The sequence below is a fragment of the Vulpes lagopus genome, chromosome 8 (assembly GCF_018345385.1).
Source record: "Vulpes lagopus strain Blue_001 chromosome 8, ASM1834538v1, whole genome shotgun sequence".
In the NCBI taxonomy this organism is placed as follows: domain Eukaryota; kingdom Metazoa; phylum Chordata; class Mammalia; order Carnivora; family Canidae; genus Vulpes; species Vulpes lagopus.
Genome location: NC_054831.1, coordinates 108521032 through 108542822, shown reverse-complemented (window position 1 = coordinate 108542822; position 21791 = coordinate 108521032). Strand labels below are relative to the sequence as shown.

General features: G+C 41.6%; 1 protein-coding gene across 3 annotated transcripts in view; it reads left to right on the top strand.

The window, feature by feature from the left end:
• Positions 1–21791, top strand: part of NUP93 (nucleoporin 93) — a 109679-nt gene that overhangs the window by 77151 nt on the left and 10737 nt on the right. For all 3 annotated transcript variants that reach the window (XM_041767374.1, XM_041767377.1, XM_041767375.1), the window contains 7 exons: positions 9528–9602; positions 11606–11695; positions 13258–13397; positions 17722–17854; positions 19116–19273; positions 20446–20611; positions 20873–20966. In XM_041767374.1, the coding sequence (XP_041623308.1) occupies positions 9528–9602; positions 11606–11695; positions 13258–13397; positions 17722–17854; positions 19116–19273; positions 20446–20611; positions 20873–20966 (856 nt within the window). The remainder of the gene's footprint in view (positions 1–9527; positions 9603–11605; positions 11696–13257; positions 13398–17721; positions 17855–19115; positions 19274–20445; positions 20612–20872; positions 20967–21791) is intronic.

The window sequence follows — 21791 nt, the reverse complement described above, 5'->3', positions numbered from 1 at the left end:
TGTCCTGAGCCGAAGGCAGACACTCAACCGCTGAGCCAGCCAGGTGTCCCTAAAATCTGATTTTTAAAGAGGCAGTGTATTTATTTATATGATTCAAGAATTAAAGTACCCTGTCTCCAAAAGCTCATTCCCTCCTTGCTTTGCCCCCCCCCGCCCCCCCCCCGATGTAATCATTATTATTAGTTTCTTGTGTTTATTTCCATTGTTCCTTATATCAACACAGGTATATTAATGACATTGTGCATTCTTACCTCTCTCGCTCCTTCTTATACAAAAGTTAGCTTTCTAAATGCTCTGTTCTGTATCTTGCTTTTTCCACTTCATGTATGCTAGAAATCTTTCTGAGAGGGACTTTGAGGCTGCATCTTGGTATGATTGGCAGGAAAAAGCATCTTGCTTGATCATTCATGTCTGCTTTTATGACATGGGGAGCTGTGACTTGTCACACAGTTACCACTCTGGTTTAGGGAGTGAAGAGATCTGGAGGTCAAATCCTGGTTTCATCACTGACTAGTTATGTTATACTTTAAGCAGAGTTAGACTAAGCAAAGTTAGACTTTATGCAGGTTATGACTTAACCCTGCAGACTATCAGTATCTTTACTGGTGAAATGGTATCTTTTATGGGGAAGATTAGTGATCATGTAAGCAACTGACCCATAATGGCCATCCTTTACTATTGTTATTTAAAAAATCATTTCAGATGATTTAGAGAGTGGATTAAAAATTACAGTGTTATAAAAATTATGGTGTAAGACATTTCAAGTAATACTACCAACACTTCCTGGTAAGTCTTTTTTCTGGAATTTGTTTCATGGCTAGCTAGCATTCTTTTCTCACTACAGCTAGGACAACTGAGACCTAGAGAAACATATAATACACTGGTGAGACCCAGGACTGTTGACTTCTTCTTCTTCTTCTTTTTTTTAATATTTTATTTATTTATTTATTCATGAGAAACAGAAAGAGAGAGAGAGGAGAGAGAGAGAGGCAGAGACACAGGCAGAGGGAGAAGCAGGCTCCATGCAGGGAGCCCGACATAGGACTCGATCTGGGGTCTTCAGGATCAGGCCCTGGGCTGAAGGCAGGCGCTAAACCACTGAACCACCCAGGCTGCCCGGACTGTTGACTTCTATACCATCATTCTGTTGAAGTGTGGGTCAAAGGTGGATAGCTCGGCAGTGTCATTCCTGCAGGGTAACTTCATAATCCTGTATCCACACATCTGCTCCTGATTTATTTATCAATTTTTTTGAAAAGGTTTTATTTATTTATTCATGAGAGACACAGAGAGAGAGGCAGAGACATAGGTAGAGGGAGAAGCAGGTTCCCTTCAGGGACCCCAATGTGGGACTCAGTCCCAGGACCCTGGGATCACGACCTGAGCCAAAGGCAGATGCTCAACCAGTGAGCCACCCAGGTGCCTGCTCCTGATTTAAAAACCAGTTTTTTTTTTCTATTAAATTAGCCCCCAAACAAATGCTAAAGACATTTGTCTCAGGAAATTACTTGTTAAGGACCCTGTGGCACATTTCTTAAACTCAGAGACTTCAAAGACTAAGATCAGATCTTTGGGAAAGAACTAATGTATAAAACCCTTGGCCAGCCCAATGTTTCTTAACTTCCTGTGAGTTTGGACAGATAAGTAGAACAGCTCATGGTTTTATAAGCTTCATTTTTTGAAATGGTGTTAATAGGTTGTGGTCTGTATTGGGATTTGGAAGTAATTATAAGCTGCTAATGAGATGTTCTTTTTTGATTGCTCTTCTCTTAAAAATAGATTAGTCTATTTAGTAGACTTTTCTTTCTTGACCTCAAGTCCCCTTGGAAGAGAGTTATTGATACTTTTGCTATTCTCTATTGTGATACCTAGCAGAATGGATAGCTTTGCTATTAAAACTGGCAAGGGATGCAGATTGTTCTCTTTTCAGGTTACCTAGGGAATCGCCATTTTCTGGAACCTTGTCAGCTTGTTGCTATTGTTTTGAACTTTTTTCCTGAAGTAGAACATAAGTACAGAAAAGTGCATACATTATAAGTATGCAGCTCAGTGAATTATCACAAATGGAACGCACTGAGTTAAAGACAGATTATTACCAGCACCCCAACAATCCTCCTTATGTTCCCTGCCACCTCTCACCACTAGCTACCACCACCGCCAAGGGAACCATGGTCCTAACTTCTAACATCATAGATTAATTTTGGCTCTTTTTGAACTTTATGTAAATAAAGTCATACAGTATGTACTCTTGTTTCTGGCTTCTTTTGCTGAACAATTTGTATATCGTTTGTGGCCATTCATTCTCATGGGTGAACAGTATAACTACAATATGCTTATTCATTCTTGGTCTGATGACATTTGGATAGTTTCCAGTTCTTTGCTTTTATAAATAGTACTATTGTGAAGATTCTTGTACGTGTCTTATGGTGAACATATGTTTTCATCTCTGTTGGGTACAGCTAAGGGGGGAATTGCTGGGTCAGAGGATATGCATGTGTTCATTGTTGGTGGATACTGCCAAACGATTTTCCAGAATGGTTGTATCCATGTACCCTCCCACCATCTACTAGTATGTGAGAATTCCATTTGTTCCATATCCTTGCCACACCTGGTATTTTTCACCTTTTTAAATTTTAACCATTTCTACAGGCTTTTTCCTTATAATGTTCTTCAAAATAATGGAAAGGTAATGTTATCTCCACTTGGGCAGGCTTTTCCTCTACCCTATTTATAGGAAACCACATAGCTTGAAGGCCAGAGATAGTAGACTTTGGAATTCCGGGCCTGGGTGTCTTTTTTATAAGTGGCCTCTCTGGAAGAAGCATCCTAAGGAATGTGGAACACATGAAGTGCTTTGCCAGTGACAGCAAAGAATGTATACACAGCACGTTCTAGCAGTGTTTATGGTGGGTGTATTTGGTGGGTATTAGTATGTGGTAAGCACATCAAATTTTATAATCACTTCAGGATTGATATGTCCCTTAGGAGACCCCTTTTAGGGATTTCCCTTTGTTTATAAAGAAAGTATCTCTAGGAATGAAAGAAATCTTTGTGTATAGGTAGAAAAAAATAATTAAAGAAGTATGACTTGCCATCTACACCATTCTTTTCTGGGCACTTTATGGTCCGGAATAAGGTTGTTGGCATCCGGAGTCATTAGGAAGGAGGCTTTTGATCATTTTGAACTGACCTTACATACATTTGAAGGAAAATGTTTACATTGGATAATTTAATATAAAGAGACACTGGAGACTTTTTTTTTTTTTTTAGGTTTATTTATTTTAGAGAGATCAAGAACGTGGGAGAAGGGGCAGAGAGGGAGGGAGAATTTTAAGCAGACTCCATGCTGAGAGTGGGGCCTGTTGTAGGGCTTGATCTCACAACCCTGAGATTATGAACTGAGCTGAAATCAAGAGTCAGACACTTAACCAACCGTACCACCCGGGTGCCTCCTTGGGACCTTTTTTTAAAAGCAAAAGTGAACTAAGATATGGTGGATTCCTGAAACCTTTTACCTCTAAGCCTTATGATAACAGAAGAGCAATGACACATTGGTGATAACCGTTTCCCGCAAGTTTTAATGAGGGAAATGATGTTTCCATAGCACAAATTCAATTTGGAAAATTGCTTTCCTTAGGATATGATTGAAGAAAGGTATAATTTTTAAAGGAAGAGAGGGATTGAAAGATTGTTAATAACTTTTCAAGCTGTGGTCTGAATAAAAACCATGTGCTTTGAAGCAAAAAAGAGACTTCTGGAACCTCTGTGCCATCCTTGCATGTGGTTAGTGGGAGGAAGAACAAACACCCCCAGTGCGCACTGCTCTTGTGAAAGCACATGGGGTTTGAGGAGTCTTGGAAATCCCTGATATTTTTTAGCCAACTTTTAAAACAGTATTGAAAAGTCCATTTTTATCTAACTTTAGTCCAGTCTAGTGCCTGGGTTGGTATTAGATATAGTTAATAGATAGGTTTTTTTTCCCCCAAAGATTTATTTATTAGAAAGCACGTGTGCACCGTGAGCCGGGGGGTGCAAAGGAGGGGAGGCTGACTCCTTGCTGAGTTGGGAGCTCTATCTGGGAGATCATGACCTGACCAAAACTAAGAATCAGATGCTTAACTGACTGAGCCACCCAGGCACCCCAGAAGATGGTTCTTTAATGCATCCTCTGGCGAATGATGGAGCCTAGCAAGCAACAGACTCCATTGAGAAGCTAAGTTGAGCTTAATTACAGGTAGTGAAGGTATCATTTCACCTCTGATACATGAACAGTGAGTGTCGAATATAATTTATTTTGATAATTGACTTAAGACCAAATTTCATCAATTCCCTGTCACAAAACTTTTCTACATTTAACATTTCTGAAATCAGAGTATGTCTTAAATTTAGTGTCATAATTTAGTTGACAGAATTTTTCCTTTCCTGGTGGTACCTACATAAATGTCTTATAATATGTGATGTTTTAGATTCAGTGGATTATAGTCAAATAGAGACCAACAGAGTTTGAACTGGAAAACTCAACTAGATGATTCCATACTGTACTTTATGGCTCCCTGGTCATTTCCTGGAGTGAGATTTGTTTCGCATATTGGAATGTGAGTAGGATTTCAAGTATAGAAAGTACTCTGCTCTTCTTTCAAAAAGAAGTTTAAAAAACCCAAACAGACTCTTCATTTTTATGTCATGATGTATTATACATGAGCACCTTCTTGCACAGTATTTGATAGTAGGGGTACGTAGATGGACTTTCTAAAATTTTGCCTCTCTTCTCCTCCCACCCAAACATAACCTCTGACAGTGGCACACATGCTGGCCTGCCAGTTCCCTGTCCGTATTCATGTGCTCTTTTCTATATAGAAGTTCATCTGATCACTACCAATTTATTCCATAAGTGATGCCATTTTATATATTAGATTCTACAACTTAGCATTATGTTTTGATTTTTTTAAACTTATTTTGTAGCCTTCTGTAGGTTAGTATGTGTAGGTATCAGCCATTTTTTAGTGGCTCTATAGGTTTCATTGTCTAAATGGCCCAAGAATTCCTTCCCACTGCCAATATGTCTATGAAGAATGAGGCTCCAGAGAAGTTAGATGTCATTACTGAAGGTCACACATTTGGGTTGCATTTAGAACCTGGGTCTTGGGATGGGTGGCTCAGCGACTGAGCACTGTCTTTGGTTCAGGGCATGATCCTGGGGTTGCGAGATCCAGGCCCACATCGGGCTCCCTGTGAGGAGCCTTCTTCTCCCTCTGCCTGTGTCTCTGCCTCTCTCTCTGTCTCTCATGAATAAATAAATAAAATCTTAAAAAAAAAAAAAAAAAGAACCTGGATATTCTGGTCCCCAGTTGGACTTTGGTTCTATTTCGCTTATATACTATAAACCAAATATTATACTTGGAAATTGAAAACTCTTCTTTCTAAAATGTATATATATTTTTTACTCCATACTTATTTTGCTAAGAATGCTAGTTACATTCTTTTCTTCCTAACCAGAATGTGTCTTCCTTGGGAGAAGAGTTTTATTTATATCTGGATATTCTTTGTATAAAAGTAGTTGTTTAACAAAGCTTGTGATTCTCTGCTGCCACCCTCCATCACCTCATACCTGGTCTGGAATGCTTTCTTACTGTTTTGGAAATACTGTCTACTCTGAGAAGACTCTTCTCATATCTGTGCTCCCAGAGGCTGCTGTTTCTTCACTTACCATGTCTCCAGACTTCGGGTGAGCCCCTTGCTGCCCTCTCTGGCCCTGCCCTCCCATTTTCCCTGCCTTTTTGGTCTCTGATTCCCTGCCCCTGTCATTCCAGTTGTGCCATCAGGTCCCAGTATAGAGAGACCCAAATGTCCAAGGGATCTGGAATGTTGCTCCCACACAACATATTGGCAGCTGCTTTCCCAACCCTCAGGCAGCCCCCGGGTTTGAAATTCTAGTGAATGTTTACTGGCTCCTCTCCTCAGGAATGTGCATGTACACATCCTTTTGCTGGGATAATTGACTTTATGTGTGGTGTGATGGAGACTTGGCCAAGGGCAAATGAAGGAAAGGTAACTTTGAAAACAACATTAGGCAAAATTAATTTAAATGGAAATTTGGAGACTGAAAACCAACTACTTTTTAAATGGATTATTTTAAAAATTAGGTTTTAGTACTGGAAAATGTTTCTCAAGCCTGTTTACGTATATGTAGCTGAAACAACTGTGTCCTTGTCCTGTGTCCTATGTTTTTAGTGTTATGTTCTCCTTTGTACCCTCTTACTCATTCCCCTTAGGTAGGCTACTGGAGTTAAGTAGATTTAGTGCTCTATTTTTTAAAAAAGACTTTTGGATCATCAACTTTCATATGGTTAGTTCTGTTCCAGAAGAGTGCTGGCTGTCTAATAGAACTCTGTTACTGGGAACACTCAGAATTAGTCCAGAAGGAGAGAATGAGCTACTGGGGAGTTCTGTGTTTGTTGTAGAAAAATGAGATGAGAGGTTCTAGCCAGCACAAATTAAAATATTTTAGGTTATGTTTCTGTAGTGTCTGTATCCATCCATTGTCATTCAGTAATAGGGTTTATTCCTCTGTTAATTATGGTGGTTTATTTTTTGTTTACATAGTGTTAATAGCTAGTGTTTTTTGGCCAACTATTGGCCCCTGTGCTGAGTTCTGTCTACTTATTTCTCACAACAATGCTGTGATGTAGGTGCTGTTTTGCTCCTTCCTTAATAGTGATCATAGACCTGGGGTGGATACCATTACCACTCGTTTTACAGCTAAAGAAACCGAGGCTCGCAAGAAGCACTATATGCAGTCAAGATCACATGGTTAGTGAGTAGTGGAGCTAGGATTTCTAACCACTACTGTCTTGTTCTTTGATGGCTGGCTGTCTCTGGAAAGTTGCCCTGGGCTCCCGGACAGACATTGTGGAGCCAGACTGTGCACTTAAAGCATAGCCCCACTGCCTCCTATTGGAGTGACCTTGATCAAGCTGTTCTCTTGTGTGCTCTGGTGTTTTCATTTATAAAATTGAGAGTCAAAGTACATTATCTTATAGGGTTGTAAGAATTAAGACAGTGCTTGGCATATAGTAGTGCTCAATAAGTATAGCTGTTATTATAAACTGATGGTTTTCGCTAATCGGTATTTTAGATAGGAATATTTTCAGCTGCTAGTAACAGAATACCAGTTTTAGCGGCTTGAGTAAGGATACATTTTTCTCACCTAACAAGAAGTCTGTGAGTGTGGAGAGTGTGGGCCTTCATTCAGTGATTCTGCGGTGCCATCAGTGACCCAGTGCCTCTCTGTCCTGGTACACTACCATCCTTAGTGCATCACCTGCTTCAGGCTCACAGGATGGCTGCTGTAGCTCTTTGCATCCTGTTTATATTGGGGGGAGTCGAAGGGGATTGAAAAGCCGTGCCAGGCTCTTCATTTTCTCTTTATAGGAAGGGCAGAAGCTGTCCCCAGAATGTACTCAGACTTGTACTTCATCTCATAGGCTAGAACCAGAGTTTACCACCACTCCCACCTGCATTGGAAGCTGTGGAAGGGTATATTCAGTATCACGAAGAGGTCAGCTCATAAAGGCCTATTGTTAAATTTTCAGAAAGGTTGCAGTCTAGCTCATTCTCCTTGGGATAGTTTGAAATCTGCCATGGTGGGAGTCTTTTTTTTTTTTTTTTTTTTAATTTTTATTTATTTATGATAGTCACAGAGAGAGAGAGAGAGAGAGGGGCAGAGACACAGGCAGAGGGAGAAGCAGGCTCCATGCACCGGGAGCCCGACGTGGGACTCGATCCTGGGTCTCCAGGATCGCGCCCTGGGCCAAAGGCAGGCGCCAAACCGCTGCGCCACTCAGGGATCCCGGTGGGAGTCTTTACATCACAGAAACCAGCAAACGCTACACATCAGGTCCCTTCCGCAAGCCCGTTGTTAAGCATTTATCAACACACCATTAGGTATCTTTAACTCCATATGTTGAACTGAAAGGTGGCAGGGATTGGAGGTAAGAAGTAGCGATTTGAAATGGTCATTGGTTAGCCAGCTAGCAACATCTGTCAAGCTCAGTAAACTGTTTAAAGCTTTTAAGAGCAGTGATTTCAAAAATAAGAGCTGCGGAGGACTTTCTGAGGTTGTCTAGAACACCTTCATTCAACTGATGGGAACCTGAGGCTCTAAGAGAATGTGCCCTGCCCTAGATCCCAAAGCCAGGGAGTGGAGTGGCCCTTCTGGAACCCAGGTGTCCTGACAGCTCAGCATTCATTTTTTAGAACTTGAGGACTTCATCTCACCTTTCTGCCTCCTGCCCCACTCCTGTCTACCTACTCTCAGGGCTTGTGCACACAAATATTCCTTTTGCCAGCTTTGGTGGTGCCAGGAAGTTTTGCTTCTGTCTTCTGTTGGTTTACCAGAAAACCTGCCTGCTTTAAACTCCTTTTTGTTTGTTTTAGAGAATACAACATTGCATTTTTTTCAATGCAGAAACTTAAAGAATTTCCTTTAGTACAGCATTAACTTATGTAGTACAAACTTAAGACTACACCTAATAAGACATACCTAATCTTGACCCATATTTGTTTATAGTAGGGAATGAAGCTTAACTAAAGATTAACTTTAGTCTTTCTTTAAAAAAAGTCTAATAAACTTTTTCATATGTTTGTGTCGCACTCTCCCCATAGATGGTAAACTCTTTGGAGACAGGATTTGTGGACTGCCCTGTTGTCAGCCCTGTGGGGATACACCTGCACACAGCTATGCATGTAGCAGGCACTTAGCATACGTTTGCTCAATGAATCAGTGGTTGCCCAACTTAGACAAGCTTTATATCTTCAGATAGAGAAAGTTAATCTGCAGCTGTTCTCTTAGTGTGGGCTTTGCATTGGAAATGTTTGAATTGTAACCCTTTACGCTCCGATCCCTCAGCTCTCTGATATGACTGATGGAAACAGGAAGCCCATAACTAACAGCTTTACTGGTGTGAAGATACGGAGGGAGAGAATGGGGTGGAGATGGGGCTTGAGATTGATCCGAATATTGGAAAGATGTGCATTTCTAGGAACAGTCATTGAGATATCCTTATAGCCTGTCTAGCCTCCCATTATTTTTGAATTTTTTTTTTTAATTTTTTTTTTTTTTTTTTTAATTTATGATAGTCACAGAGAGAGAGAGAGAGAGAGGCAGAGACACAGGCAGAGGGAGAAGCAGGCTCCATGCACTGGGAGCCAGACGTGGGATTCGATCCCGGGTCTCCAGGATCGCGCCCTGGGCCAAAGGCAGGCGCCAAACCACTGCGCCACCCAGGGATCCCCAAGCCTCCCATTATTTTTGAGTTGGATCTCATGCCTGCTCCATTCTTGTGTATTCATGAGAAGAGAGTTTTGTTCTAATGAAACCCCTAAATTCATCGTTTTGAGAAAATCTTAGTAAGAAAGCAACTTCTCATAGCTTTTTAAAAGACAAGTATATGTTTGTAGATTTTTTTTTTCTTTACATGACTAAATGCTGTTCTTAATCATAATTCTACATGTTTGTTTACCTACAGCCAAGTTATATCAGTGATGTGGGACTCCCAGGTCGAAGTTCACTGGATAGCATTGAGATGGCCTACGCCCGGCAGGTGAGCATGCTCTCAGAGAGGATTGAACCCAGGAAAATCTATGTGAGTGCCCTGGGGAGTAAAAGAGAACCAAGACCTCATGTGAAAGTCAGACCCTGAAAACAAGCTGGATTTTCATTGAGAGGACTGGTTAATATTTTACCACGTAGGTCACTGGAGAATTCCATCAAATTGGGTAATAGAATGACTCATATTTGACTTAGGGAAATGGAAATCTCCCCTTTACACTGACCAAGACATTTCATTTTCCATTTGGCAGTAGCCCGTGTACAGTAAAGCCTCGAGTAATTGCACTGCTTAGCAAATGGAGTTCTCTATTAACTGAATTACTTGGTAGGCTGTTGGTGTTATCGGAAATCTTTTTTTACCTCTTGTTGTTGATAGAAATTTTCTAAATGTTTTTCTGCCTTGGTAAGCATAATGTACTTACCACTCTCAGATACTGTCCTGGAGAAGCTAATGATATTTTGGGGGTTGTGGTTCTGGTTACATATCATGGGTATGCAGTAGCATGGAGATGAATTGAGATACTCTGTGGTGAGCACAGGGGCTGTTGGACTGAAACTGCCCTGAGGGGACAATACAAACATGGAATTGACTTTTGGAATAAAACAGTTCTGGCTGCTTGTGTGTTTTATTGTAATTTGCTGCTTTTCCACACAAAATAATATCAAGAAGGGAAAAGTCTTGTTTCTAGAATTGAGGGTTGTGGGCTTCTGTCCCTCTTGTACCCCTTGTTGAGAAAAATTTTCTAAATGCCTTTTTTTTTTTTTAAGTCTCCTTTCAACTCCCTTGTGTTTGACTAGTGGCCTTCATTTATTTTCTTCTCCAAGTTTTAGATTTCTCTCTCCCCATTACATCTCCATCCTTTACATTTCACCTTCATTATGTGGCTGACTCCTCCCATTGCCGCAGCCACCACCAGAGTTCAGGCCTAATGCAATGACAAGCTTGTGAATAAAGAAACTGTCTCTTCTGTATCTGTGAAATTAAGACTCCATGAAACTAATTTAGTTTCTAGATTCGGATACTATGTCATATATCTGTTTACAGGGCTGTCCCCTGCAGTGGAGAGAGAATCTTTATGTCCTGTGTTGAACAAAGTAAAATACTTTGCAAAGGGAAGGCCCATAAGAAATGCACATTAGTGAATAAACACCAGCTTGTAGTTTAAAGACCATTTTATTTCATCTTTGTAATGTCCCTGGAGGCTATGTGATAGATATATAAAGCAGAGGGAAGTAAGGTTCAGCAGGGTCCAAATTTGTCTAACCTTACTACCTTGTTCAGTGTTTTGGTAAGACAAAACTTACCATTACTTTAGCTATTTTAAATAAATCATTTACTTTAGGTATTTTAAAATAAAAATCAAAGTAATAAGTGATTTTTCCGTAACTTAAAACATCACATAGTTCCCTTTCCTTAAAATTTTCCTAAGGAGCAGGGATTCTTTCCTGGAGAAATGGATACTCCAGACAATGCAGCAATGGCTCTTCTAACCCATGTGGAGGGCTGCAGCCTGACACTCCTTACTCAGTTCACCAGCTGTGGCTTAGGGCCATTCAGCCCTTTTGCCAGGAGGATTACCAGATTCTGCCTCTGGTTCTTAGGAAGCAGCAGTGGAAATCTTCCCATTGTCCCATCTTTCCCTTTGGTCCTTGCTTGCTGGGACGGAGGGTATGCTGGGCAGAGAGGTGCAGAAATGCCTGTGGCCCTCCTCTACCAGGACCACTCTCTTTCTGTTCTTCAGCTGTTAGGAAGATGGGGCAGCAGTTATCTTTGGTGTATTGATACTGCCACCCAAATTTCAAAGGCACATCTGGGAAGCTGGCCAGAAGCTTTGCCCTCTAGGCAGGATGGATGGCTCAGCCACACTGAAGAAGGAAAGGTTGGCTGAAGCTGCTGCTGACCATTGAGCAGAAGCTGGCTTCAGAACATTCTCAAGAGGTTTTAAAGAGAAGAGGAGAAAAAAATTGTGCCACTTATTTTGCTTTTCTTTTCAGATATATATCTATAATGAGAAGATTGTAAATGGGCACCTGCAGCCTAACCTCGTGGAACTCTGTGCTTCGGTTGCGGAGCTGGATGATAAGGTAGTGCTTGGAGCTAACCCAAGGAGAAATGTGCCATCAGATGAGATTAGCAGCTTGCTGACTGGGCAGAAATGTGCTCAAGAGACACCCTGCCCTGTGGAATAAAATGTTACTGTCCTTCAGAGTTTTATTTTAAATAACTTTGAGGTGTTTTTTTTGTTTTGTTTTGTTTTGTTTTTTTATGGTGATGCCACATACATGTATTTTTAATGCATCTTCAGAAGGCCCAGCCAGGATCAATTAATGGTCACAGGAGGTCTCCTTGAGCTGTATTGCTTTGAAGTCCTGTCAGGCCTCAACCCTTCCCTCACCAGTTTTCCTCCTTAGATAGACTAAGGGACTCTTTTACAAAAGCTGAATTATAAAGGTGATGTTTTCACATCAGGGAGCCCCTTGAACTTGACTCAGGTGTGATCTTTAGAAGCATTCTTTGTATGCTGCTGGTCCCCTTCCTCTGTGACTCCTCATTTTTATTTCTTAATTCCTTCCTCAGTTCTTACCCATGGCAAGTTTTCTCCCCCTAGGGGAAAGAAAGTGGATGCGTGGATTGGTAAATGACCAGGAGGAATGGGAAAAACAGAGCAGGATGGAAGCAAATGGAAGCAAATACTCATATACAGATGGTGATGATGATGATTTTAGTCCTTAAAGTTGCATCCAGCTTTTTTTTTTAATAGTGAAATATAAGGCAATGCAAATGAATCCAAAGAAGAAAGTTAAGAATCCACCTACCATCTCACCACTTAGAAAGAGTCACATTTGGGGATTTTCTAGTTTTAATTTCTGAGGGAGACAGTGAGAACAGGATTTTCTCTCTTCCTTTGAAAAAAGTAAACCTGCTTTTCTCCAATCAGTGCTATCTCCCAAGGATTCTTAACTTTAGAATATTGCGAAGTGTTCAGGGGATCCATTTTTAAGGGGAGATTTACAGCTAGAAGGATTCTGGGGAGAGGGAGTCCCATCTGTGTGGTGGTAACACAAAGGAGAGAATGCCTGTTCTTTTCCTGGGAGGCTGTCATGGAGGCGTCTTTTAAAGGGAATGAGTGGGAAGGAAAATGGGAGGTTGCGACACTCACAAAATGGGGTAAGAGCAGTGGCCCTTGGAGAATCTTTGGGAGGACAAAACCTTTATTATTTAGGTTAAACTCTTTATTTTAAGCCTTAAGAAACGCACATGACCTTGTAAGGACTGAAATGCAGCTACTTGAGTTTAAACTCCTAGAGCTTTGGACAATTATAAATGTATTCACTCTCATAAGGGATAACCCACTGAGATTCAGTGTTTCTTTTACTATTCTGTGGTCTTAATTATGTGGGTGGTTATGTCAGACCTGGAATAGTAATTGATCTGAAAACCAGCTTGGGGCAGGAGGGTGCTCATCAGCAACTGGCAGGGCAGAGGTGCATCTTCTGTACTGAGCTTAAGCCTGAAGGCCTTAGACAGAAGACATTAAACTTCTTCCTCTACCTTACCTTCTCTGCCTTTGAGATCAGAGCCACGAAGAGCCAGACCATTTCTCTAGCCCTGCAGCATTGTCACGCACAGTCTCATTTATGTGCAGAACATCTCTGACATGTGGACCATGGTAAAACAAATGACAGATGTGTTGTTGGTACCAGCGACTGATGCCCTGAAGAGCCGCAGCAGCGTGGAAGTGCGCATGGAGTTTGTCAGGCAGGCCTTGGCATACCTCGAGCAGAGGTAAGGCAGCCCTGGCACAGTGGGGCTGGCTTCAGAATCCCTGGAAGTCAGCTGTTTCTCAAGTGTTCAGTAGTCTTGTGTCTAAGTGCTCCATAGTACAGGGTTGAGTAAGGCTTGAGAGATCCCCTCCTGTTTTCAGAAACACTTCTTTACTAGGACTGTTTCTGCAACAATAAAAAATCATGGCAAGTGGGAGCATTGTTAGACTTTTTATTTTCTCTTTCTCCTCTCTCTGTCCCTTAGTATGGAGACATCATGATTATTAGGCCATTGCCTTAGGTCACGACCTGTTTCCTAGTGAGGTTTAGCCATGAGTCCTTAGGCTTTGTCTTCTTTCAGCATTTTAATCTTTACATCTGGCAATATTACCATTTTCAAGCCTTAGGAAGAGTCCTTGAGCCTTTATTTTCCTTCTGGCTCTATTCCATTAATCCCTATGTGTCTGGATCCTTCCCAGCTGCTAATGCCTGTAGTTGGTGCTGGGAGGCTTTGCCACCTCCTCCCTAACTGGAGTTCAGTCACTGAGGGGGTTGTTGTTGGGCGCTTGTGTCCTAACTATTGTCCCCTTCGTTGGTAGGACCTGTGCCATTCATTCCTCCCTGCAGACATTCCTTCCAGCTCTGAATTTGCCAGCAGGAGTTGTCCCAAATGTGCAACAGACTCTCTTTATTTCAGAGACAGGGTGCTGGGCTCCCGTCTGCTAGGTGGAAAAGAGAAAGCAGAGTTGAATACACTTGTTCAATTACACCTCTTTCCAATGAGCCCATGTGGCTGCTAGTGCCCATGTAGTGTGGTTGCCCTTTATCAACAAAATAATACTGTGTTAGAAAGCCATAAGATTTCCTTGTGAATTAACTGAGGTAATTTAGACTCTGTACCTCAGAGAATAGGTACTTTTATACTGAATACTGTAATAATTATACAATCATTATACATGAGATGAACACCATCAGACATAAGCTCACTAGCCTACATTCCCTGGTTAAGAAAAATCTAGAACTCCAATTTTTTTTTTGTCTTTATTCTTTTTTTGCATAGGCACAAAAAAGTTCATAACTTTTTTTTTTTTTTTTAAAGATTTTATTTATTTATTCATGATAGTCACACAGAGAGAGACAGAGAGGCAGAGACACAGGCAGAGGGAGAAGCAGGCTTCATGCAGGGAGCCCGATGTGGGATTCGATCCTGGGCCTCCAGGATCGCGCCCCGGGCCAAAGGCAGGCAACAAACCGCTGCGCCACCCAGGGATCCCTCATAACGTATTTTATTAGGCTTTTGCTAAATTTTTGTAATGTAAGTTTTGGGTATATTGATCTGCAGCCATAAAGATCCTAATGTATATTGTAGTATCGCTACATGCAGCAAAAGAGTCAAAATTTTTTTACAATATATAAAAACCTTTAGGTATGACTGCTCATGACTTTTTTCTTTAGTAAACCTACTCTTTAACATTGGTGCTTGACTTCACCAGTGGTACTAAGCATTCCTTAGTTTTATATCTGGTAAGCCATTCCATGTCTTTTATTATTATTTTCATTTCACTTATTTTATTTATTTATTTGTCTTAAAAAAAATTTTCCCCCTTAATTCCTTTGGCAGCACTTAGAGCTACTTGGGAGTTTCCTGTCCATATTTATTGTAACTTTATTGTCCTTTCGTTCTAGTGGTGTCACTCCCTGGTGGCATGCTTTTTAAGAATTGTCATCTTTTGATGAAGGGATTATTTCAGGATAATTATACTCACTTTTTCTTTTCTTTTTTTTTTTTTTTTTTAAGAAGAGATTGTGGGTGGGGGGAGTGCGATCAGAGGGAGAAGGAGAGAGAGTCCCAAGCAGGCTTCACACTCAGTGCAGAGTGTAGAGCCTGATGCAGAGCTTGATCCCACAACCCTGAGATCATGACCTGAGCCAAAACCAAGAGTCAGATGCTTAACTGACTGAGCCACCCAGCACCCCAATTGTACTCACTCTTTTTTTTTTAATATTTATTTATTTATTTATTTATTTATTTATTTATTTATTTATTTATTTATTTATTTATTTATTCTTGAGAGATAGAAGGAGAGACAGATCCAGAGACACAGGCAGAGACAGAGCCAGAGACACAGGCAGAGGGAGAAGCAGGCTCCATGCACCGGGAGCCCGACGTGGGATTCGATCCCGGGTCTCCAGGATCGCGCCCTGGGCCAAAGGCAGGCGCCAAACCGCTGCGCCACCCAGGGATCCCTGTACTCACTCTTAAAGTATTTTTGCCGATGCAGATCCATAGACAACATAGTAAACAGAGACGTAAATGATTTTTGCATATAAGGCTGAAAATACAGGGTTGGTTGATGTGTTCCCTGCTACATTTCAGATTCAAAACAGGATACATATTTTTTAAGTCCTGAAGGGATTCCAGCTGCTTCAGTTTAGGCCTGAGCACACGAGTTGTCTTAATTCAAGCCGAAAGAGACTGTAGTGGGCATGTTTGTTCTGGCTGCTATGGGACTCAGTTCTCTAATCTCTTTTCCAACCTCTGCTTTTAAATACTCTCACTGATGGGGGACTTACTATACTTGTTAATTGAATTTTGTTTATTTTTCACTACAGAAATACTACATGCTCATTATAGAAATGTGGGGAAATGCCAAAAGACCTGACAAAAAGGGAAGAGGTCTCCTGTACCACATCCAGAGGCTCCTGTACCTTTTCAATTTCCTTTTCCCCTGTTTTTGATATATGAATATTTTTTTTGTTTTTTACAGTTATGATCCAAATGTGTACAGTATGTGGTTTTTGTAGTTTGCTTTTTAAATTCTTTGTCAGTATCATTTATGTAACATTCCATTGAGTCTATTTTTTTGTAATTGACTTTTAGATGTTTCTCTCTCACACTCTCTCATTCTGTTATTTTATTTAATCTGGTGTTGACTATCTTTGTGCATATGGGGCACCTGACTTTTTTGAGTCATCCTGTTTTGCTTTGGATAAGAAACATATTTAGAAAGTTATTATATTAATCCCATATTTGGATATCTTTAACTAGAACCATTTCATCTTACTATGGAAATACTTTAAAACCACTACAGATTTTAAGGATTTTTGCAGAGTTTTAAGAAGCATACTAGCAAATAAGTGAAGAGGGAATGATAGAAAATCATTGGCAGCCATCAGTTTTGATAATTGGTTCAGCAAGGACACCAGTGGAAACAAATTGAGAAGATTAATAGTGAACAGGATATCCACATGACTTCCAAGTATTAGCTCACAGGGTACTTACCAGTTTCAAAGGGAAAAGTACTTTTACAGTAGTGAAATCTGGTGAATGACACTTTTAACAAGGTGATCATCCAAATATTACCTGCCTTGTGGTGGGGCTCCATGGGTAGTACCAGCATCAGCTGTGCGGGATTCTTGGCAAAAAAGTTGAACATAAATCAGATCATGAGGAAACTGTCCAGCTTGTGGGACATGCTATTAGACAGCTAGCCTGGATTCTTTCTAAAAGGTCAGTGTTGTGAAAAATGGTGGTAGAGTTACTCTGGATTAAAGGGACTAAAAGTGGCATGATAGCTAAGTGCCATGCATTCATTTCCTTGCTTGGATCCTGAAAGTGAAGGCAGACACACAAGCTATAAAGGACATTGGAAAATTGGAACATGGGTTATATTTTAGATAATAACAATATATTAATGTTCAGTTTCTTGGTATCATAATGGTGTTGAGGTTGGATAGGAAAATGTCCTAGTTCTTTGGACATGCATAGTGCAGTCTTTATAGATAGATGAAGTATTTCTGTATTTTTGCAGAAGGATGTTTTTGGTTGTGTTTTTTTGTTTTCTGTTTTGCGGATTTCAAATGGTTCAGAAAAAAAGTGGATGTATATGTGTGTGTGTGTACATATCTACTTAGAGAAAAAACATGTACACAAATGTTCATAACTGATGAACCTAGGTAAAGGGTATAAGACCATTCAGTGGGCTGTTTTAATTTTCTGTAGGTCTGAAATTTTTCAAAATAAAAAGTTTAAAAAGAATCCATCAAAGCACTCAGCTGTGAGCTGAAGCAGTCTGCACAATAGGCCTTAATACAGTGGAAGTCCACAATTATGTCCCTCTAGGGATTCTTTTGTGTATCCATAGCAATGAGAAATCTTTATAATGGTGTGCTCCCCACTGAATAAATGATGTAGTTTGTTTGACTAAGCATGCACGGTTTCCTCTTCCATGTGAAGTTGGAAGTCTAGGCTCTGCCCTATGGAGTTCACAGTCTAATGATATGGATGTGGATATAGATATGTGTATGTGTTTTCAACCTTTTTTTTTCCTTTTCAATTTTTCCAGTTACAAGAATTACACCCTTGTGACTGTCTTTGGAAACTTGCATCAGGCCCAGCTAGGTGGGGTGCCTGGGACTTACCAGTTGGTTCGAAGTTTCTTGAACATCAAACTTCCAGCTCCCTTGCCTGGGCTTCAGGTACTGGCATCTTTCTCTGTGTGATGAGTTACACGCCTGCAGCAGTCTCTCTCAGATAGGCATTTGCAGTTAAAATGAGGGAATGTCTGCAAACTGCTATATGGAAAAGAGATCAGAGTGTGGGGCTGGGGGAGAGACTGGGGGACCTCAAAGGGCTAGTATTGAGCTGGTGGTTGCTGCTCAGCTCAGAGTCGGGGAAGGTCCGGGGGAGGATGTCATTGGGTTCTTGATGATTTTGATGTGGATGTGACAGGCAGAATTGGGGATGACTCTTGAGAGATTGTTGGCTGTAACATCTGGAAGATTGGAGTTATAGTTCTCAGAATGTGACTGTTTTTAGCTCATAGTCCAGTGTGAATTATCTTACACTTTTTTATACCGTGTGCAAAGGAGGTGAGGTTCACGCTGCACTCAAAGAATAGGAGCTCACCTGCCAAAGGTCTTAGAAAAGGGTATTTCAGGTAGAGGGAACAGCATGAATACATGCTTGGAGGCAGGAAAGAGTATCTAGCAGATCAGGTGTGTAGTAGGGCTTGGCAAACACGAGGCCAGCAGGTGAAGGCCTGAAGTACCAGGGTGAGCATTCTGGATGTAAAGAGCTCAAAGGTGTTTAAATGGAGAAGTGACACAATGAGATCTGGTTTTAGAAAGGGTCTTGTGGGGGGAAGGGTTGAGGGACCATGCAAGGAAGTCTCAGGGCCACCTCTCTGGAGGAGCTGGGGAGAAGCAGAGAGAAAAGTAATCACAGGCTGCTGTGCAGATGATGACAATACCAGTTTGAGGATAGATAAACTCTAGTATAGGAAGAGTAGGAACAGGGCCACCTTCTCATCTCACTGGTGTCTAGCTCCATGTACAATAATGATCTGTTACTGCTCAGTAAACATCTTTAGCCCTGGCTTCGCAGGGGTTATAAGAATGTTTGTCTGTGAATTGTCACAGAACATGAAACCCAGTTACTGGCTACTGGGATTCTATGGTGAACCCACAGGTTGGCTGTCAGTCACATGGGGCATGTAGTGCTCCCAAGGAAAAGCTCTACAGCCATACTACATTTACCTGCTTACCTGGACAAGTTACTTACCATCCCTGTGCCTCAGTTTCCTTGTTTGTAAAACAGGGAAGAGGAGGCTGTTAATGGTCCCCATATAACAGGGTTGTTGTAAAGCTGAAGGGACTTAATGTGAGGAGAGGTGAGTGCATCAGAAAGCCACCACTTAGCTTTGTTTGCCTGTTTATTTGAGCATCTTTCCTCTTCTAGGATGGAGAGGTGGAAGGCCATCCTGTGTGGGCATTAATTTATTACTGCATGCGCTGTGGGGACCTGTTTGCTGCTTCACAGGTGGTTAACCGAGCCCAGCACCAGCTGGGAGAGTTTAAAACCTGGTTCCAGGAGTACATGAACAGCAAGGACAGAAGGTATGGTGAATGAGATGGTGCATCCAGAAGAAGCCACATGGAATCAGCAGGGCGGCCCCCACTGGCATTGCCCTTTTAACCTGTGCATGGCTCAAATAAGTTCCTGCTTGGGGAAAAAAAAAATGAAGTTTACAAAGCGAGTAGAGCTGTCTTTAGAATAGTAGTTGAGAGCATAAAAAAGAGCCCCACTCTGACACTGATATCTAGGCTTACATGTGTTTGTATTTGGGGATTTTTCTGTTCCAGTGGGAGGGACTGTGGCTGGGAGCATGATTTGACTTATTCTGTAAATCCCAGGCATATCAAGGATACTTTATGAAATGAAACTGTTGAATTCCACTTCATTTAACATTTGGTGTTTTTCCAGTTGGCCCAATATGAAAATATGTTGTCACACACTTTGTAGCTCAAATGAGAAGTAAATAATTTTGAAATGTAATCATTGAAACTAAGTGAGGAGTTTTTTTGGTTTTGTTTGTTTTTAGTTCTGTTCCATTAGGGAAATGCTAAGGATTAATTTTCCTCTGGATTTTGTTAATGTAATTAGACTTAAGTTCGTATTCACTCAAACTCACAGTAAATATATGTACATGTATTTGAAAGAAAAAATGGTGCTCACTCCATTTTCTCTTATGGAGTACTAGGAATACTTTTCAAGGCAGTTTTTTTAAGGCAGTGTGAATAATGCCATGTCCAGAGATTGTCTTAAACCATAAGCCCCTGTCTTGCTTGTATTAGAGAGTTTAGAGTAAGGTTAATGGCTTAGGGTTCCCTTCCCCTAGAAGGATACCCTGAAGCAAGGATATGACTGCAGGTAGTTTATCTGGGAGGTGATCTTCCATGTACAAGAGGCTGAAACAGTTGAAGGAAGGACTCACTCTTGTCTATCACTGCTTGAGGGCTGCTAGGGAGTGGGGTGGAGTATTATTAATTCTCCAGCATTTCTGATCTACCCCTGAAGGCCTCGACTGGAGGAAACCAGCAGACAGAGAGATGCAGGTGCTGGTAGCTGCAGTAAAGTGGTTGTACCCAGGGGAGCAGTATGCTTGCAGACAGTGTCTGTGAAGGAAGCCTTCATAACTGTGTTACATGGTTGGGACCTGGGGTTCTTTCCAGTACCCTTGAGGGTCTTTAGTATATGTGTGGATCTTTCTGTTCCCTTGTGTCTTTAGGTTGTCCCCAGCCACTGAAAACAAGCTCCGACTGCATTACCGCAGGGCCCTCAGGAACAATACAGACCCCTACAAGCGGGCCGTGTACTGTATCATTGGCAGATGTGACATCACTGACAACCAGAGTGAAGTGGCTGACAAAACCGAGGACTACCTGTGGCTGAAGGCAGGCACTGCTTCCCTTGCCTGAGCAGAGCATTAGCCCCCTCCCTCTGCTTGTGCCCTGCACACAGATCGCACCTGCTTAATGTGCAATGCCAGCAGGGTGCTAGGGCTAGTAGATTTCCTGTCTCCTGACCCCATTGTTTGTTATGTAATTCCTCACCAGTCACCACAGCCATTAGCACAGCCTCCAGCAGCCACAGCTCTGCATGCCTGGCTCAGGAAGTCATTTGTACCAATGCGTGTGTTTCTCTTGGGGGTTTAGTTGAACCAAGTGTGTTTCGATGATGATGGCACCAGCTCCCCACAAGACAGACTCACTCTTTCACAGTTCCAGAAACAGTTGTTGGAAGACTATGGTAAGATATCCTGAACAGAACCACCCTCTCTGTCTTGTCCACCTAAGGTCACAGCTTAGCTTTCCTCTGGGAAATTCCTTCATCACAGAGTTCATCACTGAACTCTGGATCTTCAAAACACAACACAATGAAACAGTGATTTTAAATTCAAGTAGAGGCCATGTGAGCTTCAGCAATGTATGTAACTAATACACTGTACTATCCAGTAAGCTCTTTTCCCTAGTTCTTTGAACTGCTCTGGTAGACATTGAACTGCTCAGGGAGAGACATTGAGAGGACTTGGGTATTACTTCCTTGTGGATATTGTAAGATACTGTATCTGAGCACAGATGAGGGGGAAAAAGCTTCCCCTCCTCCCTCTTTTTTTTTTTTTTTTTTTTTTATGATAGTCACACAGAGAGAGAGAGAGAGAGAGAGGCAGAGACACAGGCAGAGGGAGAAGCAGGCCCCATGCACTGGGAGCCCAACGTGGGATTCAATCCCGGGTCTCCAGGATCGCGCCCTGGGCCAAAGGCAGGCGCCAAACCGCTGCGCCACCCAGGGATTCCCCCCTCCTCCCTCTTGAAGAATTCTGGGAAGAAAAGATACCAAGTAGTCAGCATTTGTGGAATTCACACACCTATGAATCTGAGTGAACTGAAGCTTCTTTGAAATCTTTGTTACTCTCCTTGTTGAGTGACTCTTATCAGGGCAAAGGAAAACAGCCTTTTTAGTATATCATTTTAAGGTCTTGAACTCCATTTCTCTCCCACCTTGTGCAAGCAGCACAACTCTCCTTGCCAGTTGTGTCATGGGGCCTGGAAGAGGTGGTAGAGCCAGGTCATA